Source organism: Corapipo altera, unplaced genomic scaffold, assembly GCF_003945725.1.
Source record: "Corapipo altera isolate COAL_440 unplaced genomic scaffold, ASM394572v1 23b, whole genome shotgun sequence".
In the NCBI taxonomy this organism is placed as follows: Eukaryota; Metazoa; Chordata; class Aves; order Passeriformes; family Pipridae; genus Corapipo; species Corapipo altera.
The window spans coordinates 14,874,321-14,893,343 of record NW_020884885.1 but is presented as its reverse complement, the minus strand read 5'-3'; the positions used below and the strand labels follow the sequence as shown (position 1 = coordinate 14,893,343).

General features: G+C 37.6%; 1 protein-coding gene across 7 annotated transcripts in view; it reads left to right on the top strand.

Moving 5' to 3' along the window:
• The window catches only part of PPP6R3 (protein phosphatase 6 regulatory subunit 3), a 54,870-nt gene extending 46,278 nt beyond the window's left edge, over positions 1–8,592 (top strand). For 4 of the 7 annotated variants that reach the window (XM_027641836.1, XM_027641834.1, XM_027641838.1 and 1 more), the window contains 3 exons: positions 2,649–2,666; positions 2,993–3,115; positions 5,043–8,592. In XM_027641836.1, the coding sequence (XP_027497637.1) occupies positions 2,649–2,666; positions 2,993–3,115; positions 5,043–5,094 (193 nt within the window). In that variant the 3' untranslated portion in view covers positions 5,095–8,592. The remainder of the gene's footprint in view (positions 1–2,648; positions 2,667–2,992; positions 3,116–5,042) is intronic. The other 3 variants (XM_027641839.1, XM_027641841.1, XM_027641835.1) reach the window with 1 other exon arrangement.
• The last annotated feature ends 10,431 nt before the right edge of the window (positions 8,593–19,023 follow it).

The window sequence follows — 19,023 nt, the reverse complement described above, 5'->3', positions numbered from 1 at the left end:
TTCCTATACAGTTAACATACGGTTAATTGCACGTCAAAACGAAGCTTTTTAAATTTTGCACAGAATTCTTAGATTTGGAATTAGGATTGGAATTTCCTTCTTCTCATCCAGAAGGATGGAGGACAGAACTGGAAGGCCAGCCAGGCACTGCTCTTGAGAGCAGCTTGTCAGACACTTGGGTTGATGACTGTTGGTGGTATGCACGAGATGTTAAATCTGTTCTGGACTACAACGACACATAGAATTCTAGAATAACCAGAAGAGCAGCTCCTTAATTTTGGTGCCTTTTGATACCAAGTGCATGATTTAAGAATAAGTGTCTTACAATATGGTTAAATTCTATATTATATATATCAACATTTTGATCCTTTTACAAGAATAAAGCACATTTCAGTTTTGTCTACTTAGTCCCATCTACTAAGATCTTGTGATCTTAGATTTAGTGATCAAATGTTTTTTTATTTAGTAGCAAATATTTATGTAGGGAAACAGACTACAAACAGTCTGACCTGCAGAAATTTTGCCTTCATTATTTGAAGCTGGTATGTCTTGCCTCCACCCTGATCTTAACAAATTGGAACATACTACTAGCATTTTGGCCTGCAACCCTCTTCTCATTCTGTTAGAATAACTTCCTAGTATCTGTCCCTATTCTACTTTAAATATTGAAAAGAAATTGTCTATATGTCTTGGAAGTTGCTTAAAAAAACCACCAAAGTCAGTTGATTTCAGTAGAAAAAGCTTTTTCAAAAGCTAAGTTAGTCCTTAGCACTGCCTGTCATTTAAATTAATTTTACTTTGTCCTGCTAGTGGTAGTAGATAATTCCTGAACCATCCAAAATGAATAGAACTTGAAACATAGCAGCTTTCAGTCACTCTTGCTTCCATCCCTTTGATTGTCTGATTGACTTAAATTCTGATGTTTTTCAGTATAGAGGAGGGAGCATTTGTAACTTCACAGTCCTTATAAATCAAATGGCATCAACAGAGGAATTGAACCGAAACCGTTTAGAGAAGTATTGGGACAGTGTGCAGACTGATGTGACATGCCTTGCTGATTTAGTAAATGATGCATCTGCTCTCCAGTTTATTCTGTCTTCTGGAGAGTGTTTTTATATGGTCTTCACTCTTAGATGTTTTCAATTTGATTTAGTTATCCGTGGTGTCTTTAAACTTCTCCTTAAACTGCTTTAACTCATGTGCACTTTGAAGTTCTGTGACTTCTTATACTGATGCAAAAACTAACATAAGGAGGCAGCATGTGGTGGCAGTTCCTGCCTACCTTCATAGAATTATCTGCTTGAACCATAGTTAAAAGGCCATAAAGGTGCAAAGGGAGGCGATATTATAAAATTGCCCAGGTCAGAAGGGACCTTGAAAGATTATCTGGGTGGGAAAGGGAGCCCAGATGATATTATCTGGCACTCTGTCCAACTGCATCTTGAAAACTTCTAGTAATGGGGACTCTGGGATCTTGATTTGGAAAGGAAATGTTAAGGAAACATAGAATGAGGCTCAAAGATGAGGTCTAAAGTATAGAGACTGTTCTACTCTCATAGAGAAGTGTGGCCTCATACTGAGTCAGTGTTCAAGTGGCTCTTTTTTAAATCAACTTGCTAGGAAAAAGTCTAGATTAAGGGACAGTTAGAGTAGCGAGAGGAGGTCCTATTCTGACCTGTTTACCTTGCAAAGTGGATGCTTCCAGACTTCAGCTTCATCTAGATTTCTGTCAGTAGAAAATTTATGATGTTGAAGTCAATGCTGAGGGGAGGGAGGAGCATTATAAGCACAGTAGTTAATTTGTGGAAAGCTGCAAAGGACAAAAATGTGATTTGTGAACTTAGTTCAGAATAGAGAATGAGAAGGAAGAATGCTAGAAGAGACTACCTCTTTAGAAAATAAAAAAATTAGGACGCCCCTTGTGATGGTGACAGGTATTTTGTTTGGAATTAATACAAAGAGTATCAAGGCAAATGAGATGGGAAGATTAGATGGGGAAATTTGATGAGAGATTGCAATACAAAAGACAGTATTTTTGCAGGCTCTACGTGTAGAAGGAGGAAAGAGAAGGATTCATTGAAATTTAAAGGATCCATGGAAAACTGTCAAAATAGGAGGAAAACCAGCAGAGGAGATTGGCCCTTCTTGCATAAATAGATTTGTTGTCACAGAGGTATAAGGTTGATGTTTGTGTCTACTTCAGAGCTACCTTATAACTATCTCTTGCAGGTTTATATGGTCAAATTTCTATTTTAGTGCACTCATAATGGTGTGACTGCGGTGGAAGAGGGTGGAATAGAGAGGCAGAAAAGCTTTGGTTTTGAGGCAAAGCAGAAGATTTGTTTGCTAATGTCTTTTGAGGCTGCCTGGTTACATGGTAATGTCTTATATAGTTTGAGTGTACTGCTTTTTCACCAAACTTTGATTTTTGTCTCCAAGAGGAAATTTGTGAAATAGATTGGGCTGCAGTCTTAGTACCACATAACCCATATATTGTATTCACTGTGGAGTTACTAGGGAGTTTAAGATGAAAGATGGTAATGATTCTGCTGCTGTGTTTCATGGACAGATTTTATTAATGCCAGTTTCTGAGGGAATCTTGAATTTCTTTTATACTTTCTTCCATTTTTGCATACTTCTGGCTTCAGAGTGTTGAAATCCTATCGGTATGTATAGTAAAGGATCATGACTGTGATTTGTTATCACTTCAGGCATCACACACGTTCCTTATTTCCTTTCTGATCTTATTTGCAATCACTGTATTTCCTACCCTTTTATCCAGTCAAATTTTAATGGATGTAAACACCAGTGCATCATTAGGTGTTTGTAAAGTCTAGAGCCATGTGCTTGACCTTCATGTTGCAATCATAACTTAAAATCCATTTGCATGTGAAATACAGACCCGTCTGTGTTTTCTTCTGTTGCCTGAAATTCCCTATAAGTAAACTTAAAAAGTAAACAAATTAAATAACTTTTTTTTTCTTTTTTTAAGTGAGGAAGGAAAATTGTCTACCTCGCAGGATCCTTCTTGTAAATATGTAGTAGAAGAGAATACAGAGGTTGCAGAAGAGGTCCCTTCAGCTCTTCAGCCTACTAACAGCAGTCCAGAACAGAGGTAACTGCATTCAAGGATGCTTTCAATCCTCTAAATAGCAGTTTGTTTGTTTTTTCTAATAGGATTGGTCTAAAGGGATTGAGTTTAGCTCGGTCTAAATGTGTGCTTGCATCTATTTTATTAAATTCTCGCAAGTTATATTTTCTGTTGATTCTAAGACTCTTGAGTCATCAAAATGTATTTGTCTTGCAGGGAGTTGTAAATATCCACATTCTGTTTTGTGACAATGTTATCAAGTTAGAATAGTGAATTGATATGCAGAACTCTACTACATGTTCTGATTATACTGTATGCAGACTAAAAAAAGGTGTAAGCATGTTTCAAAAATTTAGATTCTGTTTTTATAGACTTGTTTATGAGCTAGTATGTAATTAGCTCCTTTCTACTAACTTTCTGCTCTGCATAAATCTTGAACTTGATCAAGAAGTGGATTCTAATCAGAAAAAAAACCCAACCCTGTATACTTAAAGTGGGAAAACGGAAAATTCTTTCACAGCCTCTTCTGGAGGTACTGTCTTTATCAAGACTATTTTTTAATGCTGATAAGCATTAAATTATAGGAAAGAAGTCTTCGTGTACTTTTGAGTACTTTGGGTACTTTTGAGCAAAGATGCCTGTCTAAACCAACAGAGGGCTCTCAGAGCTAGCAGTTTGTTGGATTGCTTTTGGCTTGCAGGAAGTTTCAAGGAACTCCTTTCATTGAATCCAGCTGGCTTCAGCAAAGCTCAGTACTTTCTCTAAAGGTGGCTGTCGCAGTAGATCCTCGTCAGCACAGTATAAATACCAAACACATTTGTGCTTTTGGGGCTCCATGTATGTATGACTAGTGGAAGGTGTCCCCTAGCTAGGTCTCTGGCTGGTGGCTGGCAGGAGTAATCTCTGCTAGGAGCCCTATTCTGTCATGGACCAGTGACTGCCATGCAGACTGTCACACTTCCTGTCCGTGCAGCACTTGTTTCTTACCTTCCAGGTTTCTCTAAAGTGTTTGATTTTGTCTAGTGCTGTCTCTTCTCTAATGTGTACGTATGTTTTTTAAAAAGTGTTTTTATAGCTTAGCAGCCAAAGACTTAGCTAGGGGGCTCCTGCTGGTCATGTGCATGTAGAGCACGGACCCCAGAGTGGCTTCTCTGTGATGTCCACCATCAGAGAACAGGAGTTACAGGTAACTTTTCTCCTCTGTAGTTTCAAGCAGTATTTGCATTCTTTTAGGGAATCTTCAAGTGTATTCCTTAGACTTGCATTGGATGAAAGTTGAAATTTTTTGCCTTTATTGCTTGCATATTTTTAATGTTCTCATACACTGATTTGATCTTTGTGCTAGTCCATTGCAATTGAGCCCATGTTTACACTAATAAACTTCTTTATCTAGAAATGTATATACTGTTACTGTTTTCACTTTTGTAGGTTTGCTCCCTATTTTCCTTCATACTTCCTGAACTTTTCATCCTAATGGACTGACATTCAAAGTGTTTGTAAAATGGATGTTTGTAGATTAGATTAGTAACTAAAACAGTTTTTAGTCTTAGCTGCTTACTTTCCAGTGCAACCTTAAATACTCCTGGTATCACATTTTGCCCTACAGAATAAGATTTGGATAAGTATCAGAAATGTGCTTTTTATTAGTGGTTCTCTTGGAGGTATCTCCTCTCTAGAGATTACTTTGTATCCCTGTTAATGAAGATCAAACACTTCAGTGGTGTGCTCGGTTAATTGAGTGCTGTGCTTAATTAGGCAATAAAGACTCCAGAAATGCTGGACTGCAGAAGATAAATGGGATTAGGATGTTATTAGCACATGTTTCCTCTGTTCAATTCATGGGTTATGCTACACATGATCTGGGATTGCTTTTTGGTTTGGTTTTTATTGTATCTACCTGAATTTGTTTTGAACCTCTCTTGTATACTTATATTATTTTTTGGCCTCTTAGGGCTGATCAACACACCCATTTAGGAGAGGCATCCGTTAATGGCCCTGTATGATATGTGATGTCTGCTACCTTGGCTGAAGAGGAAGAACTGATGTCCAGGTGTTTAAGTATTTCTTGAGGATTTCATCTAGACCCTGTTGAAGCCAGTCACTGCTGCACTAATTTCGCAAGGAATCAGGACCAGCAACATTTATATTCTAGATTTTAAGACATTGTACAGAAATTCATAAGTGTAAAAATATTGCACATTGAAAAATACCAATAATTTTTGCGTATGTTTATATTGTATTGTTCTAAATAACGGGGGGCCTGTGAAATAAGATCCTGCTACCCATGTAATGACAGTAGTGTTACTATAGTTAAAATGGCTGTAAGAATAGTTTTATAAAAAAAGTGAATACAAAAATCTAATGTATTTGAGACATAACTATTTGACGATTAGTGTGACCAAAGTATTTAGCAGTTTTCTTACATTTTTCACCTTGTAAAAAAGAAAAAGAAAATTCATGTTTTTTCTGAAACTGAAATGCCCTATAAATGTTATTTTGGTTGTTTTAGCTTACAAAAGTGATTTAAATAAGAATTTTTTGGTGTTCAACATTTTACAACAGGTTTTTTAATTGGTAATTGTTTTCTGTATTGTTCAAAACAGATCAAAAAATGTAAGTCTATTGGTAGAGATTTTAAGTATTTATTGCAACAGCTTAGTTGACAAATTGATGTTACTGTAAAGCCATATGTTCTGTTAAGTCTAGTTTGCTTGAAACAATACCTTACAGGTGAAACACTAGAATATTTGGAGTGCACATGGCTTGTTGTGTTTAAGTGGTTCACCTGCCTTTTAAACAGTTCACCAAGATTTAGTTTCAATACCAAGCATTATACAATGGAACATTTCAGAACAATCTGCGTATTTAAAACGCTATAATCCTTTTAGACAAGTCAAGTAAATGAAATGCCCGTGCTGCTAATGTAATTACAGTACATGCATTTTAAAAGTAAATAGTGTTTTTAATACAAATTTTGGCAGCAGAGCATGTTAATTGTTAATTTCACTGTACTGATCTGTGTGAGGCTTTCATTTGTATGTTCTAAACCAGTTTTTTCACAGCTGGTTTGTGTATATATATAGTGATTATGGAAACTAATTCTGTGTAATTTATAATTTTCTATGTCAGTGTAAAATTCCAACAGCCTTCTCAAACAAACAGAAGCAATATACTGTATATTGCCACATTGTCTGGTGAAAGGGTTAAAATACTCCTGCACTTTTAGATGCAAATCCATTTTTGTTTCTGTAATATTCATTTATTTTTTACATCATTTGTTTTCCTGACCAGTATTTAAAGCCAAAATGATACTCTAAACAATGGCCAATGATTTATTTTAGAAGGCGTCCCAAGCAACGTGCCTAAACATTACATTGCATACAGAAATAAAAAAACCCACATGTATGTCATTGCCCTTATTGCTTTCTCGCTTGGATTTTCTGCAAAGTTCAGTGCACTCGTCGTTAGAAATTCTTACAAACTGATCACTTGTGTGAAAATTGAGGGCCAAAACCACATTATCATAGGTGGACTTGGTAGCTGTGGTTGCCCTTTTATCTGTACTTTATTGGTGGAATCCAGTTAGTTTCTAAGTTGTTTCTTCTTCAGTTCGGAATTTCTTCCAGATCGGCTTGACCAAAACCATTTTGTATGTTAGCTCTAAGGTTGGCAGCTGTCCTGTTGTCACCTTCTGATCTGTTACTGAACAAACAGTTAAGGAAACAAAACTACTCATTTCAACAGGTGAATTGCAGTCAAGTGGAAATTCCAAATACAGGCTAGCAACAGGTTGGTTGACGTAAGTTTGATGCTTTTAAGGAGTAAAACTTCTGTCCTTTCCAATGAAGCTGTTTGTCCCTTGCTAACAAGTTGATTTATCTAGCTCTACCTAGCCATGAAAACTGGAGAACATAGTAGTTGAAACTGAATTTCAGCCCTGTTGCCTGCAGTTAAGCAGTCTTCTACTGTTTGTCCTTCTGTTAATCAACTGTCATACCAGTCCGCTATCCAGTTCATACTGAGCTCAGATATTGAAAAAGGGGAATATTTTGTGTTCCACTCCATTTCTGATGAGTAATATGAGTTCAGTGGAGATGTGGGAAGGGGTGAGTGGAATTCACCCTTCATTGTAGTTTGCTGTCTAACTAAAGGGTGCATTAGAGACAAAGTAGGTTGGCTTACCTAAAGCTGATTTGAGGGTTCTTCCTTACTGTTGCTTTTATTGTTTATTTTAACAGCTTCTGTGGGAGGTGAGATTTGATGTAGTGTGAGCTTGTTTTGAGGTTGTAGGGTGCGTTTTACCCACTAACTCTATTGCTTGTACAAGGAATCCTGAACATGATGGGAAAGCTTTGGAGGTGTGTTTGGCGGGGGGAGGGAGGGGATTTTTGGGTGTGTGTACATAAACATGCACCCTTTTGCCATCTTTTATCAGTGCTGCTGTTGATATGCTGCTCACGTGGCCTTACGGAGGTTTGAGCGTACTGGGAGAATCCTTCTGAAAGGCTGTTACTCAACCTGTTTAATCAAGTTTGACTTGCATGCAATGGAATTTGAGTCTTTATGTAAAGGTATTTTAGTGCATTTGCAACATGGACTAAAGCGTAATACCTTCATATAGGTTTGAGTTCCTACAGTGTATTTAGCAGCAACTGGTATGAAATAAGTTTATTTTGAAGGGCTTGGACACTGCCACATTCCACGGTGCTCTTTGAAATGGCTGAAAGCGCAGTCACTTAAAACTGAGGAATAGTGATGTCAGTTGATATCAAAGGGTAATGGATTTAACCCTCAGGACCTTTCTGGTAAAAGACTTTCACTCAAGCAGGAGTGTGTTTTGAAAGTGGCTAGACCAGTAATATATGCAGTAGCTCATTGCCTCTTCACACCTGGCAGAGTGGATGAATCATGCCTTCTTGATAATCATGCATTATTTTTAAGTGTAAGCCCTGTACTAGATTTATAGCAAGATTATTCTATTTAAGTAAAAGCAAAAACCATCATCTAGACTAGCATTGCTATTAATTAAGCAAGCATTCCCCCGTTCAGTGAGTTGACAGGCAGTCACTGAGAAGACAGCAGGGTAGTTAAAACAATTTCATTATGTCATTGCACATGCAATCCAGTGTGACCATGCTCTTGAGTGAAGTCTACATTTTTGCACCTATTAAGCCTTGTATCTACCTCTTGAAAACAGTGAGTTCTGTATTGTCCTCCACATACTTCTGTGGAAACTTACTGTGACATTCATTCTTTGTGTATGAAATCCACTGAGGAGTTATATAAAAGATTTGTGAGGAATATGAATCAGGTTGTTGCTGTCATTCATTATAAACTTACCTTCCTGTTTAAATTAGCATTAATATCCTTGGAGATGATTTTGTTTTGAGACATATGTCTTATACAGTTATATCAGGAAGTATTTACTGTATATAACTGGCTCTATTAATAGACTAATCACTTCTGACTGTCTCAGAATAAATAGTGCTCTCTCGAGTGTAGTATAAGTGTTTTGAGTTTCATTATAAAAGTGTCTTGATTGTTTCCCAAACCATGATGGAAAATAGCAGTTATTGCAGCAACAACATGCCTTTTTTGGTAATGTTTTTAATGTTTATCTTTTAGTTTTTGCATTTTACTTGCTAACAGGTAAGGATTTGGCATCCTTCTGTTCCATTATTGTTTGAATATATATGGTTACAGCATGGAGGGAGACTAAGGCAATAAAATTTAAAAACAATATATTCTCAGCATAGAAACAGAGGTAGCTTCTTGTCTGCTTTAGCTAGGACAGTGCACAAAATTTTTTGGACTTGCTCAGACCTTGCTTGGCTGTTTCTTTCAAATTGTTCCAAGCGTGTGCTTTACCCTGTGTTTAGTCTTGGTTAATGACTTGTGTGTAATCACACTTCTCCTGATGATATTGCAGGGAAATCTGTGCTGCTTATTCTTCTGCCAGGAGCTGAAGCAATAACAAGACCTGAACTTTACCTTCTGTTTGCTAGTAGTATCTTTCAGAATGTCTGTGTTAGATGAGTCTGGCCTTAGTGTTTGTGTTTTTTTGATTGGAGAGGGGAACTTCTTGCGTACTTTTGTCTTCTGTAAATCAGTAAGTACCTTACAAAATGAGGTAGGATTCCCTTTAGTTTAATTTTCTGGCCATAGCTTAAATTCTGTAATTCAGATTCTAGGGCCACCTTCAGAAGGAGCATTCTCCCTTCTCGTTCTGAATCTCAGAGTTCTGTGTGGTGTGAGTGCTTTCCTGTGATCTGTGTTCCCTGTGTCTCAAAGCATGAATTCTGAAGACTGTAATTTAGGCCATGATTGTCTGTTGGCATACAGCCATCCAGAGTAAGAAAACTAAATCTTGCCTAGCTGTGGCTGAGTAGATTTTGTCACTCGTGTCTCATGAGATTCAGCTTGCCCATTTGCACAGGGAAGGTTTATCTGTTTGTCTCTCTGCTTTGATCTGTGGATGATAATTAGGTAGATTGGTGATTTATTCTAAAGGGAGGCATACTTCATTTTTCCAGATGGAATCTAGACCTGTCACATATCTGTTGGGTCTGTTTTTGAACTCCACTGTGTGCTACTCTTCCTATCTTTTTAACTGATGGGGTGCTTCCATTCCCCTCTTATTTACACCAATTAACTGTCTAAGGTTGTCACAGTTTCACCTTGGGTAATACACTAACCTGGTTCTTTTGCCAGGACACTGCATACATTCCAAATAAAACCTGCTTTTCCTTACACCAAACAGAATTAAGTGTTGGGAAAATCCTTCTTTGCAGTATTTTCAAATGAAAGATACAAAGAGTTGACTGTCTTCTACTGGTTATTTTATCAGACAGAGGCACAAGTTTGCAAAGATAAGCCTATTGATTCTGCTAAAACTCAAGCGACCTTGTTACTTTTGTTGTTGGGAGTTCTCCACAGCACCTTTCCTCCTATATCTTTATAGAAATAGTTGTTCTTAATGCTATATTTCTTAAAAAGGGTCGTTCTTCTGTAGTCAGTGCTAAACTATCCTGAAGTGCGCTTTCAGGTGAGCAGGGCTCTGCTTTGGAGTGAGCCATATTGAGAGAGTGCATATTGATGAGAAAAGGTAGTGATCAGGAACTGCAAAATATTCGTGGGACTGTGGGGTCCTGTTGTTTCTCTGTAGTCCCTTCAGAATGAAGTAGCTTGAAAAGCTAGAAGGGCTCAGGAAGTGTGCCACTTTTCTTTTGAGTGCTGGTACCGCGAGTGTCTGGTTTGAAGTACTTGGGAAGTGGTGGGTGACTTCCTAATAACTAAATTGTTGCAGGTGTTAGTTACATGATTCATGTGTAATTCATAGTGGTTGCTGTGTCCAAGCACTTAACACAGTCTTTAACCAAATTATAAATTAGATGGATTCCCACCTGTGCGCATACATATCAGTGTGTAGGATATATTCTCTTAACGTGGCTAGCTGCAGTGCCTGTGGGGCTTTTCCTAAGTGCACTGAATTGTAGAATACCAGGAAGAAGAAAGAGATACTTTTGTTTATGGTACAACCCATTCTGAAGCATTTCAGGCTCCTGTCTGTCTCTGCAAGTGTAGACACTGTCAGTGGCCTCTGGCCAGGCTGAGTGTATCTTGATGGAAACCAGTTTGTTTTTGGTTTCTGAGGCAAACTTAGCTTTTGTCAGATGATTTCTTTGATTTTCTCATAGTCCAGCTACTTGATATATCAAGCCTTTTTGCTAACATATTTATAGTTTCCCAGGCAAGAATTTATATTTGTCATCATTGAATCACTGCCGTCCAGTCCACCCAAAAATGTAAACCAAAGTGTAAGCTTGTACTGGTGCTGTTAATCTATTCTGCATACTACATTAAATTCTTTCTGATAAAGTGGTGAGGTCTATCTGCTTCAGCAACTGTCATCGAGAACACTCACAGGTTGACTGCAGCTTTGCATCTGGTGTTGCCCAAGTGTAAACCATTGTAACACCCTGGCTGAGAAAGGTAGGGTCTCTTGGCTGTGGTGGAACAAGCCTTCAGCTGCTCTAAGGAGTGGCCTAATGCATCCAGAAAACAGTCCAAAGGAAATAAATTCACCCGAGTGGTTACCTGTTACTCTTTAGGAACTTCCTGGTTTCTGCTGGAGGAGCAAGTTGCCCCTGTTTTTGCATTAAGTTCAGAGAACAGTGACTATAGATATGCATGCAGGACCTGTCCCCAGCCATCCCAGTGTCACCCGAACAGGTTGCACCTGCACAGAAAGGGCTTTGCAGATGACCCAGCTCTGAAGGGAGTGTTCTTTGTATGGTAAGGCATATCCAAGTGGGAGTCTTCAGTTGTCATCTGGAATGGAGTGACTCAGAAAAGGACTTACATTGTAAAACTAGGCTCAGGTCAGTGGTTATGTTAAGCTGTAATTTGCACATGTGGGTGCTTGGTGCTCTTCCATTTGAGCTATTCTCCAACATCCTTTTCTGTCATATGAGGAAATATGGACTATGTGTTAAATGACTAACCTGTTCCTTCAGTGAGAGGAGTAGCTGCTACTTCTAAATGCATTTTTGTGTCAAGTGTTTGGAAAGGAATAAAGAAAGCGATGTTGGGGTAGTGTACAGAAACTAGATGACTTAGTTACACTGGAACATATTTATTAGGAGCAAGAAATTCTTCATGTTCACAAATATGCAAAAAGGTTATGGGTAGATGAAAAATAATCACAATAATCACTTGCAAGTATCAGAATACTGGCTTGAAAGAAAGCAGGTAAATTATGAAATTAAGCTTTGAAGGCAGGGGAAGGCAATTGGAAGTTCTTAAGCTAGCTCTTAATTTCTTCTTAGTCACTGCAGCACTTCACTAAACTAGAAGAAGGTGAAGTCTTTCTAATGGGCTGCTGTAAACAAGAACCTCTGAATGGCCTTGTGCTCCTGGGACAATTCTTTCTGTAGTTTCATGGCCATGGTGGCTGTGTCAGGTTATTCATGAGAGGAAAGGATTTAAGTTGTGAGTTGCAGTAGAAGAAGCAAATACACTTAATGGAATCCTCTGAATATGAAGTTTGTTAATATGAAGTCAGAATTTATACTGATGGTGTGGGCTGAGTATTACGTACTGAAATCTGACCCTTTAGAATGTGAAGATTCAGAAGCTCAAATGATTGCAGCTGCTAGACAAAAATTATAAGGTTATTAGTTTTCTATTAACATCAGTTGTCTTAAGAAACTTTCCTCTGTCTAGACTTGTTATGAGGACTGTGGAGTTAGTCTTCACTTACACATAAAAGATATGACTGACAATACGGCATGTTTGAAAAAGTAATTAGTTAATTTTAAAGATTTTTTTTGAGACTACCATAACACCCAACCATGTGTATCTTCAAGGTATTCCACAGGCTCTTATCTGACTGTAGGACTTAATATGGCCTCTGGACTTCTGATTTGCTCGAATTTTGATCTAAACTAGTATTTCTCTCCTTGAATACTGCCACTTTTGACAATCTTCACTGTATGAATCACTATATGATTTCATAACAGAAACACTTTTTTGACCTCGGAGCACAAAAGGGTAATGGTGCAAGAATAACTTTTTTTTATAAGCAATGTATGGCCTTGATGTGCGCTACAAACATCTAAGAATGTCTTAGAAACTCAAAAATAAGCATAAGCTTTTCTATTAGCTACAACTTTTCTGTTGAGTAGAAATAAAGGTAACGAGGCTTACTGCTAAGCTGACATGCATTTATTAGGCCTTCATCTTACTGAATATATGTGTAAGGATCACTCTGCCTTACTGCTGCCACGGCAGCTTCTGTAGTGGCTGAGGGTGGAGTCAATGAAATACTGCAGTAACTGTACTGCAGTGTAGTACTTGAACTTTGAAACAAACCACTCTTACTCTAAGAAGTGAAGGAGGGAGCACAATCTGTATCAATACTGCCTAATACTCTTCATTTTAAGTGGCCTCCATCCTTTTTGTCCAAGTTCTTTATCGGGATAATTTCTTTCAGAAATAAAGGAAAAATAACAGTGCTAGAGATTACATTTTTTTCCTATGGTCAAGAGATGACATTAACAGAGTGACAGATAAATGCTTGAAGCTTTTGAATTATTTTACAGTACAAGAAGCTCTTGCTTGCTATGCATTAAGAATCCTGCCAGCCTTGCATTTGGCAGTCTCTCTTTATGTCTTATGGAAGATTTCATAGAACTAAGATTTGGGACTGTGCAAAGATAGAATGAACTGCAAAAATCACATACTCAAGACATAGGTGTTTATTAAAGAAAAGTTCCTTTTTCATAGAAGTTAGAGGTTAAATAGAGATGAAGGCTGATAAGTAAAAGCACATATGTCTAAAGCTGAAAGAGGTAATTAAAAACACCTCTGCAAATCTCTGTAACAGAGACTAGAATTTCACTTGATTCCTACTGCTATTGCTTTGAGTACAGTAATTGGCCTCTTACTGGTGAATGTTAGTTATATTAGTTGACAGCTTTTAATAAATGTGGATAAAGTAACTTACTAGAGGCAATCAAAAAAGCACACTGATTTAGTAGTCTAGTTTGTAACTGATAATAGGTGTAAAATTCAGAAACGCCACATATTATATAAATCAAGGCAATAGATCTAGCTGAAATAAAAAAACTTGCCCCATATCTGAAAAGTTAAATGATGCAGAAAAATGATTTTACATCTTCTGTCTTAGCCAACTAGGTACCAATACTGCAAATCAGATTTTTGAAAAAACAAAGAGAACTAGATCAGAACTGCTTTGTTTATTTCTAGTAGTAATGTGAAATATAAATAACTTCAAAGCACTTGCTCTGAAGTCCTTTAGCAACCCAAAACTCATCTAATGCTGAGCCTTTAGATTCAAACTTCTTGTAGCCTAGTTTCCCTTGGTGTATTTGGTTGTGGTGTTTTATGTTTTTGGTTGTTTGTTGTTGGTTTTTTGTTTTTGGTTGTTTTTTTTTTGCTTTTCACCCTCTATAACCCACTTGAGAGTGCTAGATCAGCTTGAACTCTGAGTCTTTCACATGCTGTGTGAATAGCTCAGTTTAACTTATTTACAGCATAATTCCAGAACATCGATGCCTAAATTTTTGTTCTATTTCTCCTCCCCCCCCCCCCCCCCCCCCCCCCCCCCCCCCCTCCCCCCCCGGCCCTCTTCCCCCTTCCTTGCTCACTTCTCGAGAACTGACCAAACGGTAAAAACCCAAATAGGATGTATTTTTTCTCTCTGGGAAAGTGAAGCCTACCTGTTTTAAGATTGCAAAAGGGCCTGTCTTGCTGCAAGAGGACAGTGCTGTCCTGGGCAGTGAGAAGAGTCTTGCTCAAGATGATGCACAACACTGAAGGGGCAGCCGAGTCCCCAAATTTCCAGTCCCTATGGCTGTCCGTGAGACTTTATTTGCAAGGTCCTCATGCCCTGCAAAAGTTGAGCCTTAGCAAAGTTCAATTGGCTTTGATAGTAGAAGGCAACACTTCAGAACCTTCTGAGCTGCACAGCCAAGTTGCATCATAATCAGAAGGGAAAACATGACCACTCACCCCATCCATGTAATTTTTTTCCCCACTATGCATTTCTACCCACTTTATAGGGACTTAAAAGATTTTAAAGCATTTCCTATAATATATTTTACTACTGTCACTATCTTTAAAGGAAGACATTTGTTTAGTTAAAAGATACAAACTTATTTGTAACAGATTACAGCTGTTAAATAAAAATATGAATGCTTAAATGGGTTTGAGATGAAAGCTTTTGTTATTTTAATCAAGTTTTACAACTGTTTACAACTTCAGAGAATGAGCAGTAGTGGCATGTTCTCAGACAGCTGTTAATGTGATATTACAAGGCATAGCTCCCCTTTCAAAACTAGTAAAGGGATAAAATGCCCTTTTTGCACAGTTTGAGCACACACAATAAACAGCGCAGTATAACTCCGCAATTGCACATTTATCACACTGCAATCACTAATATAAATCTGACTGAGTAGAAAGAATAAGGAAGGAAAGAATAAGGAAGGAAAAGCTGGACAATTTTGTCTTACAAGAAAAGTGTTAAAATTCTTAATGAAGCACACCAGAATCATCATACTACTGCAGACTAACTCCATAATAAAAAAAAAAAAAATCATCAGTCTTGGCTGTAGTACTGAAATACTGCCAGGGAATTTGTAATGCTCCCCATGCACTTAAAAATATCTAACAAGTCATTAAACTGAGATTTAGTTAGAATTGGGCACTTTCTTATTGGTGAAACATTTGCTGCAGAAAACACATTTTAACAATGACCAGGAAAACACTTCTTGTAATTGACTGGTATTGTATGGTTGGCATTAAGTCTAGCATTATTGGTCTACGTAAGACTAACTTGCATTTTTAGCATCTAAAAGCTAGATTGCCTGTACGCATCTGTTAGTACCTTCTCATATTTATTTAATCTGAAAGAAGTGACTTAATTGTTTTTTATATTCGAGAAGGCAGCATTCCTGAGCTGTGCTAGGTAAATCTTAAGTGATACTCTGGAGGAATCTGCCTCTCCAGTGAGAGCAGGAAAGCCTTAGGGAAATAGGTGGCACATGTAACCATGTAATTTCGTTAACTGAAACAGAACTATATAGATAGTCCTTTAACAAAAACAGTTTGGCTTTTCTTTCCCTAGAATACTCCTTACTCCCATTCCTTCATCCTTGTGACAGAGTGACTTAGTGTCTGTGTTGCAGAATGCCAGAGAAAGGTCACCTTCAGAGTTATACTTTCAGATTTCTTGCTTACTAGTCAGAAGAACATTAAATACAAATAAAATTTATGTGATGTTCTCTGACACTGAACAGCAATCACATAGGTAGCAGTGTGTTGCATTTCTTTCTCAGCCAGGTTAACTTGCCCCTTACTGCTCTACTTACCTGTTAAACTGGTAAGTAACTTTGTAGGATATAGAATCCAAAGTGAGGGCAAGAACCATAAAGCATTCCAACTGAGAAGGATAACGTGAAGAAGCAGTGAGAAGCAGTGACTAGAAAAGTTGTAAGGAATTAAGTAACTATTCCATGACATCTTAAAGTAGTACCAAACAAATCAAGTGCCTCAGACGCATATCAATTCTGATCAGCAATTTAAAAAATCTGAATTTAAAAGTGTGTTCCATTTCTGTTAAGATTGGCTTTACCGGGCACAGCCCCATTTGTAATACTGAATCTCATAGAGTTGTGAGGCACTACTTTTCATGTTTGCCAAAAAGATCACATTTATCTACTTACTTTCTAATTTTATTCCTTGTTACAATCTATGCTTGCTTGTTATTAACATGAAAATAGGCCCTATTTTTATGGTTTTCCACTCCTGTAGTACAAAGTCGCATTTATCATCTTGTAACAAAACCAGTTACTCTCTGTTCTGCTCTATATAGGCAGCACTGATGTCAGAGGACTTCTTCCTCGTGTGACCCTCTTGAAGGCAGATTACAACAAATACATTACTGAGAGCAAACATGAGCAACTTATACTTTTTCCTGTCATTGCCATCTGTCCTTTGGTTACAAACTGAATGTTTTCTCTTCATAATCAGTCTCAATATTGGATTTTTTTGTGGTTGCATCATATTTGATCATACGCACTCTGTCTCTTTTCAGTTGTAGTATGTTTCTGTAACTGACTTCAAAGAGCATCTAAACTTGGGTCCTGACATCTTCAGTTGAAAAACATTCTCTTTAAGCTTATATGCCCAGTCATCCACAAGACCAGGAGCCCTAACTGTGCACCCTGGACAGGGTTTGTAAATATCTGAGTTGACCATGTTGGATACAAAGAGTGAACTCTTTTTCAATGATGATGATGAGCTCTAAAACCAAATACAGAGTACTCTTGGGTATTCACCAGTAAAAGCTTGGAGCATTTTTTTAGAGATTTCACAGAGGTAGATTACTGATTTTATGTGCCCAAGAAACAGGATGACTATTTCCTAAAATACAAATTCTGCTGCCATTACAAAGGCATCGGGAACTTGTGAAGATATCTAAGCTGTCAAAAATGAAAAATCTCCAGAGTCTGTTTGGACTTGTCATGGTTTAACCCCAGATAGCAATTAAGTACCATGGAGCTGCTCGCTCACTTCCCCATTGACCCCAGGGGGGATGGGGAGGAGAATCAGAAAAAGAAAAGTAAAACTCCTGGGTTGAGATAAGAACAGTTTAATAATTGAAATAAAGTTAATAATAATAATAACAACAATAATAATAACTTTAATGACAAGGAAAAAGAGAGGGAGAGGAAAAAACCTCCCAAGAAACACAAGTGATGCACAGCACAATTACTCAGCCCTTGCTGACCGATGCCAAGCCCGTCCCCCAGTTTATATACTGAGCCTGATGTTCTGTGGTATGGAACATCCCTTTGGCCAGTTTGGATCAGCTGTCCTGGCCTCGTGCTCCCACCCAGCTTCTTGTGCATTTCCTCATTCACTGGCAGAACATGAGAAACTGCAAAGACCTTGATTTAGAGTGAGCAGGACTTAGAAACAACTAACATATCAGTGTTCTCAACAGTGTTCTCATCCTAAATCCAAAACACAGCACTGTATCAGCTGCTACGAAGAAATTTAACTCTATCCCAGCCAAAATCAGGACAGGTCCACTTTGGCTTCTCAGCAATGGGCAGACTGCTAACTAAGCCATTTAAAACTTAAATAATACTTTCTGTAATTTAGAAGCATAGGTAAAAGCCATATGATAACTCTCCTCTGAGCTCACAAACAAGTCATTCAGATCTTTTGAACAAGATACCAGGAAGTTTATGTTGTCATCTGATAATATGGAAGTTAATACCTGCACTTCTAGATGTGATTTCAGATCTTTGATTTATACTGGATCTCTCAAAAAACCCAACAAAATGAAACCATTTGTGGTCTATCTGAGCAGAAACAACCCAAGAAACTGAAGCCGATAAAGAATTTGATGTTTTGATATGGGTAAGGATCAGGCTCTTTATATTTTTATAAATAAGTTAGTTTGTGAAACTTCAGACTCCCATGTGAAAGAGTGAGAGTACTGATATCACCATCATATTACCTATTGAATCAGAACATAGTGGTGCATATAATGCATATGAGTAGTATCATGTCAAATTCCCAAATTGTGAGGATATTTATGAGTAGATCTGGAACTCAGTCTTAGAAAATGACAAATGATGAAAAAAAAGTCACGACCTGAAAATACTGTGAAATGGGATAAAAAGAAAAGAACTTGCAATCAGCTCGGGAACGTTTTGAGTAATGGCTATAAACCTGAAATCTGAAGTGGAAAAAGTAAGATAAATTGCTGTTAAAAAAAACCAACACAACAGTTCACCAGAGCTGTTCAAGGAGTGAATGTTCCCTTTTTATTTTTATCGAGACATCTCTCTGTGTAAGTTGGTTTGTTTGCCTTTACTGATCCTGCAGTTATATGATAGCTCTACATTTTTACATAGCCAATGAAGCTGTGGGCCATAAGGCCAAATATCAACTGAACATAGATCAGTAAATCGAAGCAGCTGGATAAAGCAAACTGAAAATTGTAGCAAACATATTAACACATGAAATAGTTACTCCATTCAGCATAGGAAAAAACCTCAGCTGAAGAACTTGAGAACACTTTGTGTTTTTGGGAAAATGTACCCGTTTGGACAGGGAACTTAAAAAACTATGTGAATTGGAGGGGTCCAGTAAATGTCACTTATGAAAAACACTTGTATGAATTATTGGTTAAATTTTGGTCTCTAATGCTGCATTTTCAGCCCCCTGATTCTTGTTAATTTAACCTTTACCTTTTTGGGTTGATAGAACAAATAATTATTGTTCTACTTACAGCTAAGAGTTTGTTTATGGTGCAAAAGCTTCTCTTCCTGATAATGATTCCTTGCAAATTTCCAAAACAAATACAAAATGGATCTTTTGACTCATCCATTTTA